Source organism: Onychomys torridus, chromosome 14, assembly GCF_903995425.1.
Source record: "Onychomys torridus chromosome 14, mOncTor1.1, whole genome shotgun sequence".
Lineage (NCBI taxonomy): Eukaryota > Metazoa > Chordata > Mammalia > Rodentia > Cricetidae > Onychomys > Onychomys torridus.
In genome coordinates, this window is record NC_050456.1 from 49,280,542 (window position 1) to 49,292,830 (window position 12,289).

General features: G+C 47.1%; 1 protein-coding gene across 2 annotated transcripts in view; it reads left to right on the plus strand.

The window, feature by feature from the left end:
* Positions 1–3,965, plus strand: part of Slc39a9 (solute carrier family 39 member 9) — a 40,085-nt gene extending 36,120 nt beyond the window's left edge. For both annotated transcript variants that reach the window (XM_036206586.1, XM_036206587.1), the window contains 2 exons: positions 307–441; positions 2,633–3,965. In XM_036206586.1, the coding sequence (XP_036062479.1) occupies positions 307–441; positions 2,633–2,860 (363 nt within the window). In that variant the 3' untranslated portion in view covers positions 2,861–3,965. The remainder of the gene's footprint in view (positions 1–306; positions 442–2,632) is intronic.
* The last annotated feature ends 8,324 nt before the right edge of the window (positions 3,966–12,289 follow it).

A 12,289-nucleotide genomic window follows, 5' to 3' on the forward strand; every position in this document is an offset into this window, starting at 1 on the left:
CTCCACACACACTGTGCTGCAAGGTGGCTGCATTCACACACACACACACACACACACACACAAATATATAAATAAGAATTTAAAAATTCAAAATAATTTTTGTGTGCAATACTACCAAGAAATCTGTATACAGCTACATATAGGATTTTCTTTGTGAGAACATTGATTCCTAGGCAAGACTTACTCTTGATGGGATGCCTAGGTTTCTGTCGTGAGAGCTCGTACTCAGATAACACCACACGCGTTTCTCGATGTGGAAGCAAGCCCTGTTTGTCAAGTGATAGTAGGTCACTTTGTCATTCACAGGCTCCAGCAGCATTTGGACTGGTTTCCTTCCTGATGCATGCTGGCCTGGAGCGGAATCGAATTAGAAAGCACTTGCTGGTATTTGCATTGGCAGCACCAGCCATGTCCATGCTGACATACTTAGGATTAAGTAAGGTAAGTGTGAGCATCTCTTAATATAAGGTCACGTATCCAGTTCCCCTCATAGGTGTTCAGCCTGCAGCCGGTGAGTTGCATGGAGCTGAGAGCAATGAATGTGACCCAACACAAAACCATAGACTTACTGAAACATGATGTAGTTTTTTTGTCTTTTATATTATCTAATTTTGTTTATTGGTAACTCAAATGTATGGTTGCCTAACATGAATGTTGTAGATGACAGCATTATGTCACAGTATCAAAAGGCTCAACAAACTTGGGTATCTTAGGTTGAATTTTTTTATGTACAGTATTTCCTCAGACTAAGACAAAAATGGAGAGTAAAAATCTGTAGAAGATAAATGTCTTAATTCCAAGTTAGTCCTTTTTATGAATTTTATATTTTATTCATATAAATTGAAAACTTTGGTATCAGTTCTAAGAATATTTGCATAAATATATAGTAGAATTTCAGTATTTAAAAAGTATCATTTAACTGGCCGTGCTTATTTTGTTTGGCAGATGAATAGTAAGTTGGAATCATCCAACATTAATGGTGAGGCAGGCACAGGAGGCATACAGGACAGGCCATTCAGTGGCTGATAGCAGAGCTGGAACAAAGGTGGCTGTGGGCAGCTGGGATTCCAAATCCTTTAGTTTTTTATCCCTGAGGAGCATAGCTTCAGACTTGAAATGCCCGTTTTCAGCGTGGAGCCCACACACTCCATCTCCAGGCCTTATAGTTCTGTCCATAGCAACAGCCCCTCCTATTTACCTAAATGTCAGTGAATAGACTCTATGGGGGAATCTTGGAACCAAACTATCGAGGGCTGGTTGGAAAGAGCCCCCCATGTCCCCTCCAAAGGTCACTGAGTCACCATTACATAAAACAATAAATGTTTTAGAAGGAATGTTGACTCACTCTTCTGGATTTTTTTGTTGGTTGGCTGGTTGTGGGTAGTAGGCGTGAACCCAGGGCCTCACACATGCTAAGCAAGCACTCTCCTACTGAATTGTAACCCCAGACCTCTTTTCTTTCTTCCTCCTCTTCTGTTCTGTTCTCATTTAAAAACAGTCAAGAGGAAGAAAAGGAAAGATTTGAGAAAGTCTATATGGAAAATGAATGGTTAATGAGTAGTTAGATTCTGTTCACCAGGTCTTTGATTGTTGGTCTTGAGTCTAACAATGAACTCTTTCTCATTTACCGGGAGAGCCCTAAAGCAATGGGTAGTTCTTTAGAAGTTATCCCCCACGAACAGCTTTTTTTGATACTGAGAATTAAGTCAGGGTCTCTCACATGCTGGGCAAACACTGCACTGAGCCACCTCCCCAGCCCTGATGGTTCCTTTTCAAATATGAGGCCATCACACCACGGACTGCTGTGCTTCAGAACTTTCCATGGGAAGCATGGCATTATAGCTGTGTCTGGGGCAAGTTTGTAAAGCTTTAACCTATTGCCTTGGCTCACGGTCTACTCATTTTAATAGAAAAGACTGTGGCTGGTTTTGTAAAGATTAGCAAATGGTGATAGGTATGGTGGCCCCCATCTGTAGTCCCAGCACTTGGGAGGCTGAGGCAAGAGAGTTCAGAGACAGGGTCTCTCTGTGTAGCACTGACTGGAACTCACAGTAGACAAGGCTTGCCTCAAACTCAAAGAGCCACCTGCCTCTGTTGCATCTTGATTAGTCTGTATCTCAAGCACCTGGCCTAGTACACAGAGGATACTTGTTAAATATTAGAACGATGAATTATGCCTAAGTTTCTGAGATTCCATCTCAGAGTTATGAGTGAAAACTCATAAGCAGCACTTGAAAGTTGCTTTGAAAAGCAACTGTAGTTAATATGGCTTTTATTTCAAGATGGTAAGTAAGAGTAAATTTTAAATGTTCTCCCTGCAAAAACACAAACATTTGAAGTAATAGATGTTAATTGGCTTGATTTTTATTATTTCTTTATTTTCTCAAATCATAGTATCTATATAATGAAAATTGTGAATTTCAAATAAATTTTAAAGCTGTGATTGTATATTGTCACTGGTGTTCTTAGGCCTTTATTTGAGACCTCCCCATAAATGACAGAGTTTCCAATCTCAAGATGTCTCCATGTACCAAGCAGCCCCAGGTATAACTATTCCGGTTTAGTTGGGACATCCTCCTGTCTCCAACTCTGATGTGACTTTTTTTTCCTTGTTCTCTCTTCTAATTCACAGAGCAGTAAAGAAGCCCTTTCAGAGGTCAATGCCACTGGAGTGGCCATGCTGTTCTCGGCCGGGACATTTCTTTATGTTGCCACCGTCCATGTCCTCCCTGAGGTGGGTGGAATGGGACACAGCCACAAGGCCGACACTGGAGGGAGAGGCCTCAGCCGCCTTGAGGTGGCAGCCCTGGTTCTGGGTTGCCTCATCCCACTCATCCTGTCAATAGGACACCAGCATTAACGGTCAGGTTCTGGCCTCAGGCCATGGCCATTGCCATCCAGGAAGAAGAGCTAGCGTGTGACGCTCCTCACCTCCTCAGTGTTTTGTCTCACCTTGTCCACCTCCACCGTGTTCCTAGAGCCCGAGGGAGGTGAGAGTCCGTCGTGAAGAAGTAGAACAGCGTGCAGCAGGAGCACTGTCCTCAGACAGGGACTGTGTTCTCTTTAGGGACTTTGACATGCCGCGTTCTGATGGTTCTCTTTAGGGACTTTGACATGCCGCGTTCTGATGGTTCTCTTTAGGGACTTTGACATGCCGCGTTCTGATGGTTCTCTTTAGGGACTTTGACATGCCGCGTTCTGATGGTTCTCTTTAGGGACTTTGACATGCCGCGTTCTGATGGTTCTCTTTAGGGACTTTGACATGCCGCATTCTGATGGTTCTCTTTACCCTAGTCTCAGGGAAGATGGAATTTAGTTTTAAAGAAAAGTGGAGAACTTCATACCATGAAGTAGTGATTATGAAAATACAGTGTTCTGTAATTAAGCTCAGTTTTCCCCTTAGTTTAGAGGCTCTACCACCTCCCCATTGGTTTTTCTCGTGGTTCTTACCGTGTAAGACGGTGCATCAGCACCTGTGCCCCATGCCTTGAGAGAAGGGGGCAACACTCACCCTCTTAGATACTAAAGGTTAGAGTAAGGAGAAGAAGGCCAGGAGACGCAGCTGACCTGGACCTGAAAGAGACATCCATCGAAAGGAGATGTCTAGAGGCTTAAACAACTCTTTTGCACGTGCCTCCCTAAATAGAGCCTGCCCTTCCTTCCAGTAGAGCATTTTGAAGAGGGGTCTGGTGTCTTACAGCATTTTTCTGAAGTATCCTTCACAGGGTCCCTGTCTGCAGCACATTCTTCCAGAAGAGCCAGGATCTGTTCAGGCACAGGCTTTCCTTCAACAACAGTATGACCACAGTGAAATTAAGGGGTGTTAACTTTTTCTGGGAATTTGGATAGTAACTGACATCTTTGTAGTACCTTTTATAAAGTAACACTATCTCAAAGTATGTTGTCCTTTTCTGCTAAGTCAGTGGTTCTCAACCTTCCTAACGTTGCAACCCTTTAATACAGTTCCTCGTGTTGTGATGACCCCCAGCCATAAATTATTTTCATTGCTACTTCATAACTGTAATTTTGCTACTGCTGTGAATCATAATGTAAATATCTGATATGCAACCCCTGTGGGGGGTCACAATCCATAGGTTGAGAACTGACATTCTGAGTATTGCTTTTAGCAGCCAGCAGCCCTCTGGCTAGGCCCTTGTCCAGAATGGAGAGTGTCTGTCCACTCTTAGGGCCTGTGCAGGAGGCAGCAGGAGTGTAGAAGGGCGCGTCTGCTGCTGGCCTCAAGCTCCTTGCGATCATGTCTGGTCCTTCCCTCCACGCTGTGCTCTTCGCCTGCCCTCTGTGTCCTGCCTACTTACTGCTCCTGGTGACTTTAGTCCTGTGAGAGTCAAATGTCCATCAGGACAGCCACTCCTGAACCACAGTGACGAGACGGCACTGTCCCTAGTCTTCATTTCCTTCCAATAAGTGACCTTTGTGTCAAATCCGACTTCATCAAGCCTTGCAGATGTCACTTCCTCCTGTGAGTTGACACATCACTAACACTCTGATCATTTAAGCAGTGGAGACAAAGTATTCAACAAACGAAGGTGATTTTTCCATGTTTGCCAAAATCTGCCTAAATCCTGTGTTGTCAGATAGCTGTATAATGCTGTATTAATTTACATTTTCTGTACCATTTCAAGACTCTTTACCTAAAGAGAGAGCCAAGACGAGTTTCTTCAGCGCAGTGGGCGCCATCATTTGTATCTTTCTGACACCCATGCCAGCCAGCATGCCTGTGGTTTCCTCTGTTTCTCTCCTAAATTGTCACTGGGTCACAGCTGTGGAATTGAACTTGTGAGCCCTCTGCTGACTGCTGTAAAGAAAGTAGCAGAATGGGCGGGTGCAGTTTTGTATGGAGGCTGATAGCCGTTGCCTCCCAGTGAGACTGAAGGCAGGCCGGCCGTGTGCCAGTCGGGGTGACTCTCCCGGTTAGGCACCAACAGCTGACTCAGGGAAGGTTTGGTCTCGTCTAGGCCTTCCAAAGTATGTTGTCGTGATTCTTTCTGGAAATTCACTGTGTCGAGTAGATAGCCAAGGTCTGTGTCCGACTTGGCTTGAGTAGAAGTAACTCTGTCATCCCACTACGTGCAGTGGTCAGGGTTTGTCGCACTGGCCAGAGCCTCTTTCATCCGGCAGTGCCTTGCCATCCTGCTTAACAGCTTGGCTAGATGATCTTGCTGGGGAGGGCCTTGGACTCTGGCCAGGACTGAACCATCAAACTCCTAAATTTGCCCCCACCCCCCCACCCCCAGGACTCAGTAGTAATGAGCTTTCCAAAGCTGGGGCCTTTCCCAGGCCCTGAGCTGCTGCCCGGGGATTGCTCATCCCTCCTTGGTCAGCAGGCTCAATAGCCATATGAATCTTAATAGGGCTCAAATGCATTTTAGGCAGCAGGAACCGTGCAGCAGGGCAGAAGCCTCTGTCTAGGGAGGCGGAGGTCACTCACAGGGCAGGCATTGGAGGGACCACCTTGATGTTCTGTTTTCCTCCTCCTTAAAACTTCCTCCGGAGGTGTGGATGCCTTAACGCGATAACACCTTTGAACACTGGTGATAGTTCAGCTGCTGCCATGATTACCAGTGGAATTATGGGCTACCAAAGAAATAATTGATAAGAAGCTCGGGCCATCCTTCCTCATAACCAAAGCAGTCTGAATTACAATTGGAGCCCCTTTCTATGGGAGACGTAGATGGACTTCAGATTCCAAGAACTCTCTCTCTCTTTTTTTTTTTTTTTTTTTTTTGGTTTTTTGAGACAGGGTTTTTCCTGCATAGCTTTGGAGCCTGCCCTGGATCTCACTCTGTAGCCTAGGCTGGCCTCGAACTCACAGATCCGCCTGCCTCTCTCTGCCTCCCAAGTGCTGGGATTAAAGGCATGCGACACCATTCCCGGCCCAAGCACACTCTTAAAAGGCAAATTGAAGCTGAAAACACTGATCCACTCCCCTCCCTGGTCCCCCGTGTTGTCAGTCTCCATCAGCAGAGCAGTGATGTTCCTGTTTGGCTCTGCCTTCCTGTGTGCACTGTCCAGCAGGTGTCCTCCAGGCAGCCGCTCTGGGGTGCCAGTGGTGGGGACAGCACTGAGGCGCTGTGTTCTCCTCCCCATTCCTCCTTACTCCCCAGATTTCTCAGTTAAAGACAGCCGAGTTGGCCTGCTCTGGGGTTTTGGATCATTAGAGAAAAGAAAGGGAGGGGCTGTTCAGAGGTGTCATTTCTTGTCAAAAGGGGAACATAGATTTTTTTTTTTTTAACCAGCCTGTCACTGGCTGGCTCTCCTTTTCACTGGTTAGAACTAGGAGAGACACACCAGCAACAGAGTGTGTTAAGCCCTGAAACTCATGGTAGTGAAGTTCTTAACGTGGGGACTGTACGCTAACAGCACAAACCTCTAAAATGCTCCTGCCTTTGGGCCAGAGCCCCCGACTGTCGCAGCACAGGGCCACACCCTCTGTAGTTATTCTACAGGAGCCCTTGCGGCAGCACATTTCTGCTCAGTACACAGTGGGCCTCACCCTGAAGGGCTCTGCTGGAGGTACTTGGCAACCACAACCTTTTTGTTCTTGAGACTTTGCAGTCTAGCTCAGGAAACCTGAAGGTGAGTGGCTGGTGGGAAGGGACTGGCAGACCATGTGGCACTTTAGAAGTGCTCAGCCCAACGCAGCTCTAAACACAGACTGGCTCCGCTCTCTGTCGGTGCTGTCTTCCTGTGTGCTGGGAGTCTGGTGGGGTGGTAACGTCACAGTTCTCCTGGTTTGGTGGCCTGAACGGTGATTTCAAATGTCCCTTTGTACACAACGGTGATTTCTGGATCCTTTGTACACATAAACTCATTCCATGGATGGCTGCCTTATAATTTTGTCTCTTTCCACTTTAATTGTGAATGGTTTAAAAATGGCTGTTTTTTGATTTGTTTATGATATTAAATTTTTATTAGTGCATATCTTATGTGGACGGCTCTTTATTTATACACTGGCAATATTTGTGTTTGGCAACCAGACCTGATGCAGATTTGAACGTCAAAAAGGCGGGCAGTCGGGATGGCGCAGCTGGTCAAGGCACCTGCTGCCAAGCCTGAAGACCCAAGTTCAATCCCTGAGAGCCCTGTGGTGGAAGGAGAGAACCAACTCCTGTGCATTGACCTATGATCTCCACATATGTACTGTGTGGCATGTGTACCTCACCCCATACAAACAAAATGAATATATAATGGAAACATTTTGAGGTAATGGTAGGTCATAAAGGACAGAAGAAAGGTACCTTTAGACAGGGGAAAGAGGGAGGGGCAGTGAGGGACCCAGTAGCCATTGCTCCAAAAGACAGATCCAGTGATAACCACCTCCTCCCTTGTTGCTCATTAGCAGATAGTAATTTATAAAAGGAGCTTTTCCAAAAGAGAGAAGCAGGCAAGTGGATCATCATCCACTCCTTTCAAAGGTCAGGGGTGTCGGGAGCATATAAGTGCTGTGATCAGCAGTCTCGAAAGAGATACTCACATAGAAGTGCTGACTTAAATTAGGCATGGGGGGTAGGTAGAGGAGTGAGGAACAGCTTCTCTCCTACCCTGAGTCGGTTCGAATTGGGCTGCCAGGCTTGCTTGAGAAGCCACAAGCACTTTGCTCACTGAGCCATCTCACTGGCACGTACAGTTTTTGTTTTCTTTAATTGAACATGTATATTTATTGTATTTATTAATGACATGCTCATGCCTGTTGACTTAGCACTCCAGAGGCAGAAGCAGATAGGCTGCCGTGAGTTCAAGGTGGGCTAGGAGTACAACAGAGATGGTAGTTGGTGCCTGTCATCCTGGCACTCGGGAGGGAGGCAGGAGGGTCAGAACTTCAAGGCTATTCTTCACTGCATAGTTCAAGACCAGCCTGGTTTGCGTGAGACCCCAACTCAAAAAAAAAAAAAAAAAATATGTGTGTGTGTATGTGATATTAATAGGACAAAATAATGGACTTCATTATGACATTTGCATACATATATGGAATGCTGCCTCTGCCTCTCAAGTGCTGGGATTAAAGGTGTACACCACCACTCCTGGCTCAGATAATTCTAACTGCAATGCAGATTGCTTCATATGGCCCCTGAGATCATGATGAGGTGAGTGCTGTTGCACACACAGTGGAGTGTTGATGAGGTGAGTGCTGTTGCACACACAGTGGAGTGTTGATGAGGTGAGTGCTGTTGCACACACACTGGAGTGTTGATGAGGTGAGTGCTGTTGCACACACACAGTGTTGATGAGGTGAGTGCTGTTGCACACACACACAGTGTTGATGAGGTGAGTGCTGTTGCACACACACAGTGTTGATGAGGTGAGTGCTGTTGCACACACACACAGTGTTGATGAGGTGAGTGCTGTTGCACACACAGTGGAGTGTTGATAGGTGAGTGCTGTTGCACACTAAGTGCAGTGATAAGGTGAGTGCTGTTGTACATTAGAGCCCCATATGTATCTCAGGTGAGGTGCTCCAGAGTTCTGGAAAACATCTCTTCATTAAGAAAACCAACTGAAAAATAGGAAGGAAAAAAAGAAAGAAAGAATAAAAATTGTTTAGAAAGAGAGAAAACCAGCACAGAGGACCTATTGCTTGTGGACCTTATTACCTCTGCAGGAGTCTTCTTAGAGAAGTGGAATCTGAAGTCTTAGGAGAGAGAAACACTAGTCAAGTAGGCAGACCTTATTTTGTTACTTCTTACGAAGATCGCGAGTTCAAGGTCAGCCTGGACTGCATGAGACCCTGCCAAAGAGAGAGGGGTTGGGGAGGAAAATATAAAGTTCTGTGGCTAAGCCAGGCAGTGGTGGTGCACACCTTTGATCCCAGCACCTGGGAGGCAGAGCTAGGCAGATCTCGGTGAGTTCGAGCCTGAGTGAGTTCCAAGAAAGGCGCAAAACTACACAGAGAAACCCTGACTCGAAAAACAAACAAACAAAAATTCTATGGATAAGTGGACCACATCGATGTGCCTTCCAGGTGCAGACCTGCCTGGTCACCATATGGGTGATACATGTGGTGGCAGGGACTTCTGGGTCTCTTCACTCTAGGGGCTTTGGGGAGATTATTTCCTCCCTGTCCCTGCATTCCTGTCTCCCTAAATTCCTGACGGGGGACTAAGGCGTCCCTTGTTCCACATTCTGAGCAAAGCCCTGCTTCACCCTGGCAGGCTGCTCACCCTGCCTCTAACCTTCCCGGTATTCCTGTGCTCTCTGCCCATGGGCTCTAAGAAAGGGCATGTCCTAGGAGTGACCTGCCCACCGCCCTCCTCTGTGCATAGACCTCTACCATTCTCATTAAAACCTTCACTTCCTTTTCTAGATTTTATTTTATATGTATAAGTATTTGTCTGCATGGATATATGTGTACCATTGTGCATTTCTGGTACCCTCAGAGGACCAAAGAGGGTTTTGGATCCACTGGAACCAAAGTTAGGGATGTTTGTGAAGCATCATGTCAGTGATGGGAATTGAACCCAGGTCCTATGAAAGAGCAGCAAGTGTTCTTGAAACCACCACCACCACCACCACCACCACCACCCACCACCATCACCACCACCATCACCACCACCACCACCACCACCACCACCACCACCACCACCACCCCCACCACCACCACCACCACCACCACCACCACCACCACCACCACCACCACCACCACCACCACCACCACCACCACCACCACCACCACCACCACCACCACCATCACCACCACCACCACCACCACCACCACCATCACCACCACCACCACCACCACCACCACCACCACCATCACCACCACCACCATCACCACCACCACCACCACCACCACCCCCCCAGCCATCTCTCTAGCACTCATGTTTCTTTCTAGCTCTCCAGCCTGTGGTTTAGCTGGGTCTTCTAGACTCAGGACAAAAGGTAGGGAGGGGCAGAATAAGCTGGCCTTTAAAAATTCTCTTCTGTTGCATCCTTTGCCCTACAACAAGACTGGGTGCATTTTTGGATTAGCCTGAACACTGGCCACAGACAGATTTACTCAATACTTTAAGAACCAGAAATCAACCTTCTGTGGGACTTGCACAAACATCCCAAGCTAATATGGAGCTGAGTGTTGGAAGGTCCTCTCCCCACCTACGGCAGGGTCTCACTGTAGTGTAGCCCAGGCTGGCCCCAAATTCATGATCCACCTGCTTCAGCCTCCCTATTGCTGGGACTGCAGGCATGCACCACCACACCCTGCTAGAGGACTCCCTTTTGGTGAATGAATGCAAGAGGGTTTCAAAGTGGCTTACCTGGGGTTGGGGATTTAGCCCAGTGGTAGAGTGCTTGCCTAGCAAGTGCAAGGCCCTGGGTTCGGCCCTCAGCTCGGGGGAAAAAAATAAATAAATTTAAAAAAATGAAGCAAAGTAGCTTACCTTTAACCTTTTTATTGAGTAATGATGGCGCTAACACTAGTGCCTAATCAATACTATCTGACCTGCTGAATTTTGCATTCAGTTCTACATGAGAATGTGTGAGATTATGACATTTATTAATGGCTTACAAGTTTACTAGCCAAACTCAGCACATCTGCCAAGACCCAAATACAATATCCTTCCTCTTTGAAGCTAAATTAATATATGTATTTTAATCCACACAGCATCCTCAAGAGGCAGCAGCATAAGCATTTCTGAGAAGTCTGCTGTCCCTGTCATGTCCCCTGGGTTCCAAAAGCCCATATTGGTGCCGGGAAGTGGCAGGGCAGCAGGGGGTTCTAGCTACCCAAAAAACATTTACCCTGGAGACCTTGGGTGTGACCACTTGTGGGTGGTTAGGACAACAGGCCACCTGGTGATGAGAACAATCTAATCTTAGAGACTAGTGCAAGGGAGTCCTGGCAGGGAAATCCCTAACAGGGGTAGCACAGTGGCTTCAGGTGGACTTAACCCAGGCTTTCAAGCCTTCCTCGAGGCCTGTGGGGACCCTGGTCACCCAGAAGGGCCAGTCTTCTGTGCCCATATAATGCTCTCATTTGCTTCCCCTACCTTCAACTTACAGGCTTTGCTCTGGCCCACGGTGCATGTACCACTTTATCTCCTGCGCTGGTTAACTGTCAACTGAACAGAACCTGTAGTCACCTGGGAGGAAGCCTCACGAGGAGCTATCTAGAGCAGGTTGGCCTACTGTAGGCATGCCGGCGGAAGACTGCCCTGCCTGTTAATTGATGGTGGATAGTGCCATGCCATGGGCTAGGCTCTGGCCTGTGTGAGCAGAGTGCCAGCTGAGCACTAAGCAAGCAAGTGATACGCTCTGCTCTTGGTTGTGGATGTAATGTGATTGGCTGCTTGAGTTCTTGCCTTGACTTACCCAAAAATGGATTGTGATTTGGAATTACAAGCCAAATAAACTGTTCCCTCCCTGTGTTGCTTTTTGTCAAGGTATTTTATCACAGAAATGGAAAAGAGATGAGCACACATCTCTCCAAGGTTACTCTGGAGGCAGCCAAGCCTTGCACAGCAACCCTGCCTGGCCTTAGACAGTCCAATCACAGAAGGAATGGAACACAAGGAAAAGGAGTTTGCCAGGGGAGTGACATGGGGAAGGGCATTGCAAATGAGTCATTTGACCTGGGTCTGAGCAGGACTGAGAAGGAAGAAGAGCAACATTCTAGACTGAGGGGAGGGCGCAAAGACGCAGACGTGCATGACAGCTAGAACATAGGAACTCATGTGGCTAGAGAGCTGGGGAAAGAAGTAGGGTGAATCTTGGTGTGTGTGTGTGTGTGTGAGTGTGTGTGTGTGTGTGTGAAAGGTATTACAGCTGAAGGTCAGAAGTTGGTACCTGGAGACAAAGCAGTGGTGGCCAGCACAGGGCATGACACTGACTCACATGGTCAGCTTTAGGCTTTGAGATCAGATGGGGGACAGCCAGTAAGCCTGGACTCTGGAGGATCCTGCTGTGTGTGGGAGAGTTCAAAAAAAAAAAAAAAAAAACCAAAAAAAACTGCATGTGGACCAAGCTGGGAGGGAGCAGAGAGTAGCAAAGGCTGAGAACACAAAGCCCCCAGAAGCCCAGTGATTATCCTTGGTTCTCACAGCTAATGTCTCAGTCTGTCATTGAAAGGTGGCTTCTGGGCTGGAGAGATGACTCAGAGGTTAAGAGCACTGACTGCTCTTCCAGAGGTCCCGAGTTCAATTCCCAGCAACCACATGGTGGCTCACAACCATGTGTAATGAGATCTGGCGCCCTCCTCTGTATACATAATAAATAAATAAATTTTAAAAAAGAAAGAAAGAAAAGTGGCTTCCACATCCATTCTCAGGCACTCCAC